The 3,252-nt window shown below is 45.7% G+C and overlaps 1 protein-coding gene across 1 annotated transcript; it reads left to right on the forward strand.

Moving 5' to 3' along the window:
* The first annotated feature begins 1,846 nt into the window (after positions 1–1,846).
* LOC136506722 (uncharacterized) lies at positions 1,847–2,926 on the forward strand. Its single transcript, XM_066501615.1, has 4 exons — positions 1,847–2,141; positions 2,209–2,421; positions 2,483–2,560; positions 2,620–2,926. The coding sequence occupies exons 1-4, from the start codon at positions 2,106–2,108 to the stop codon at positions 2,887–2,889; spliced, it is 597 nt and encodes a 198-aa protein (XP_066357712.1). The 5' UTR covers positions 1,847–2,105; the 3' UTR covers positions 2,890–2,926.
* The last annotated feature ends 326 nt before the right edge of the window (positions 2,927–3,252 follow it).

A 3,252-nucleotide genomic window follows, 5' to 3' on the forward strand; every position in this document is an offset into this window, starting at 1 on the left:
ATAATGTTTGCCTTCGCCCGATTACCGTAACTCATCCTCCAAGCCAAAACCTGATTTGTTATCAAATCTAATCAAATCTAATCTTGATTCACGCACCTCAGTAAATATCGCACAATCGCCAACCACTCTTACCTTGATTATGGTTAAGATACCGAAACAATAATCCATTGGTAAGATCCTAACATAATAATGCTGTTATTTTTAGAATTAAAATATCCTGTACCGATATCTCTTCCAAGTCATGATTACTTGCCATCAACTCATCTGTACAATCCCCTGATTATCGTGCGAACAGTTACCATATCCATCCGAACCACCTCGACCTACATGCGCACGGTATAGAGATAAGTCCAAAATACCCCTACTCCAAGCGGCTTATAAATAGATTCCTCCAGAACGCTCGTCTTCTACCCTCAGACTCCAATCTTTGACATTTCCTCTTTCCGGCGGCGACTCTGACGAACAACTGCGCGACCTCAACCAACAAGAACTCTTCTCCAGCGTTAACCTCAAGTCTCCGGCTCGTGCCCCCATCTTCCTCAAGATAATGGCAATCAACTTCGACGTCCCTGCGGTTCGTTCCACTTTCATTACCTTTTACCTCGATTCCCCTAGTTTTTGCAAGTTCATACAGTTGGTGATTTTTCTTTTCTTTTGTTCTCCGGACCCTTTAAACTTAGGAACTGCGCAACAAATTAGTTATTCCAACCGATCAGCCGCATGTCCAATGCCTAGGACCAATGGGCAACCCAGATCCAACTGATCTGATTAATGCAGAGGTTAACAGAATCCCCTTTAGAGCCCAAAATTTCTCTCTGAATTTATGGAAAGACACATTCCGATCTTGGCCCAAAACCACCAAAGGGTGGAAAGATTGGTACTTGAGGGTTAATAGATCGATGCAAGTATGCTGGGCAGAACGGAAGCTAGACCAATGCATTAGGCTATCTATTGCCGATATGCAAAAGAACGAGTCAATGATGATTGCAGCTGCTTACTTCTGGTCAGACACAACAAACACTTTTATGTTTGGAGATGGCCTAGCTACTCCCACACTTGCCGATGTCTACATGCTTACTGGCTTGGATATTTCAACTGCCGATGAAGGCTCCATCTATGGCAGAAAATCTGAATATAGGGTGAATACCCGCAACATCGGCGGTTGGACGGGATACATTCAAGAATACCAGAAGACCGGGACAGTTAACCAGAGGGAACATGCCACATTCTTGAATATGTGGTTAGAAAAATTTATCTTCTGTGGTCGATCAGTAGGACCAACCAACGCTTTCCTTCCCACAGCTGAACTCTTGGCTAATGGTGTAAGGTTCCCTCTTGGCCGATACCTTCTGAGCTCCACTTATTATCTTCTTCATCAAGTGTCTCAGAAACTTTTGCTTGGCGAACCCATCGGCAACTTAGGAGGCCCGTGGTGGTTTATCAACATGTGGCTGAATGCCCATATGCACAAATGTTTGCAATGGGACTTCTTTGCCCAACAATTCCCATGAGAAATTGCTGAAGACCACGTGCTTGGGGACGAGGAATCGGCAACACGCTCACCCCTCAATTTTGGTGAAGCCATAATTGTCCTTCCTGGGACAGAGGCCAATGAAGACCAGATCGGCAGATTCTTTCAAAGCTTCTACAATGGCCTTTCTCGTGATCATAGGGCCTGGGTACCTTATGTTGACGAAGAAAACAGATTCTCCCTTCTTTTCAACTTTGCCGATGACACTCTGAATCAAGATAATGAACTCATGATGGCCATCATTACTCCCAGGGCAATTCCAGTAAACACATTCAGTAGCGGGAAAAACACTAACATCACATATGAATTTTACAACCCATCGGCAGTATCCCGTCAATTGGCTTTTGGGCAACTGCCAATCAAACTTTGCTTTGCCGATGTGATCAAACCCAGAGAAACAATCACCTGCGGAACAGATTGGAACAAGATAGTGCGACTCTCCCCCGATGCTGATACTACAGATGTCAATATATCCATCTGGACACCAGTATCTTTCATCACCGAATCATATAAGCAATGGTGGCAAGAGTGGAAGGAACAACTGTTTGCAACATCTGCTCACACATATCGGCACATGATCGACTCTGAATACGCCATCCCCGATGATGCAGTAAGTTTCTTTTAACTCCCTTCTGCTTTTTCTCTTCATATATTGGTAACTGACTCTCTTATGACAGGTTAACAACCCAGCACCATCTGTGAGCAAAAGTGGGAAACCCTTCGATCTTCAGCCTGTTTCCCCGATATCACCGATCGGCTACAACGCCCCTACCTTGGCTACTTTGACTCACCAGAAGATCCGTGCCAAGACCATCACCTCCAAGTCCAAATTGGCTACAGCTAGGGCCACTCCATCGGCTGCTGCTACAACCTTGGTCAAGGCATTCAAAGTAACAACCCTGTCTATTTCTACTTATGCCGATCACAAACTGTATTAACATTAATCATCAGGGGGTAAGAGCCGCTGCTGGATCGTCATCGGCAATTCCTCCGATATCAAGCACCACTTCTTCTGACAAACCTTCAGAGGTATCCCTTTGATTTCACATTTTATCTGTTAAATATCATACCTTACACTTGTTTTGCAGCAACAAATGGGTACATCGGCAAACGTACCAGAGGTCCAAGCTTCACAACCAACAAGTGCCGATGCCCCCCAGCCAACCATTGCCGATGCCCAAGCAAAGCGCAAAGCCTTGACAGATGTCGAGGCACAGCCAAAACGACAGAAGTCCACGCCGACCCCCACATCTGCCCCAATGTCATCGGTCATCATACCCCAAGAGCCAACCACCGATGAGGTTGCAGAGGATATCCCATCGGCAAGCTCAGCCGATCCCCCACACGGCATACTCTAGGTTGCTTCCTCCAGTCAAGCACAGGAAATTGCCTTGAAACAGGTAAACCGATTAACCTAGTTGATTTACAATACTCATACTTATCCTTAACTGACCCCCTTTTCTTTTCCTCAAGAACAAGACTCCCCAAACAGCCTATTCTCCTTTGCCATTGACGTCTCTGACGATGATGGAGAGGAAACAAGTTCTTCCCTTGCACTAGGAACAATATCGGCAGAAACTAAGTCCAAGTTGGAAGCTCTCCTGAGCTTGTTACAGCAGGATACCGCCCAACTAGTAGATGACTCGGACCCTGCAAAGGCAATTTTCAAAACAATCCGTGGCCAGGTCCCTGCCGACGTTGAAGAAGTACTCTTCCCAGCA

This window comes from Miscanthus floridulus, chromosome 15, assembly GCF_019320115.1.
Source record: "Miscanthus floridulus cultivar M001 chromosome 15, ASM1932011v1, whole genome shotgun sequence".
NCBI classification, from domain to species: Eukaryota; Viridiplantae; Streptophyta; class Magnoliopsida; order Poales; family Poaceae; genus Miscanthus; species Miscanthus floridulus.

Coding starts and splice junctions, on each gene's coding strand:
- LOC136506722 (XM_066501615.1), top strand. CDS start 2,106: ATGATCGACTCTGAATACGCCATCCCCGATGATGCA. Junction 2,422..2,482: donor CCTTGGTCAAGGCATTCAAA/GTAACAACCCTG, acceptor ATTAATCATCAG/GGGGTAAGAGCCGCTGCTGG. Junction 2,561..2,619: donor CTTCTGACAAACCTTCAGAG/GTATCCCTTTGA, acceptor CTTGTTTTGCAG/CAACAAATGGGTACATCGGC.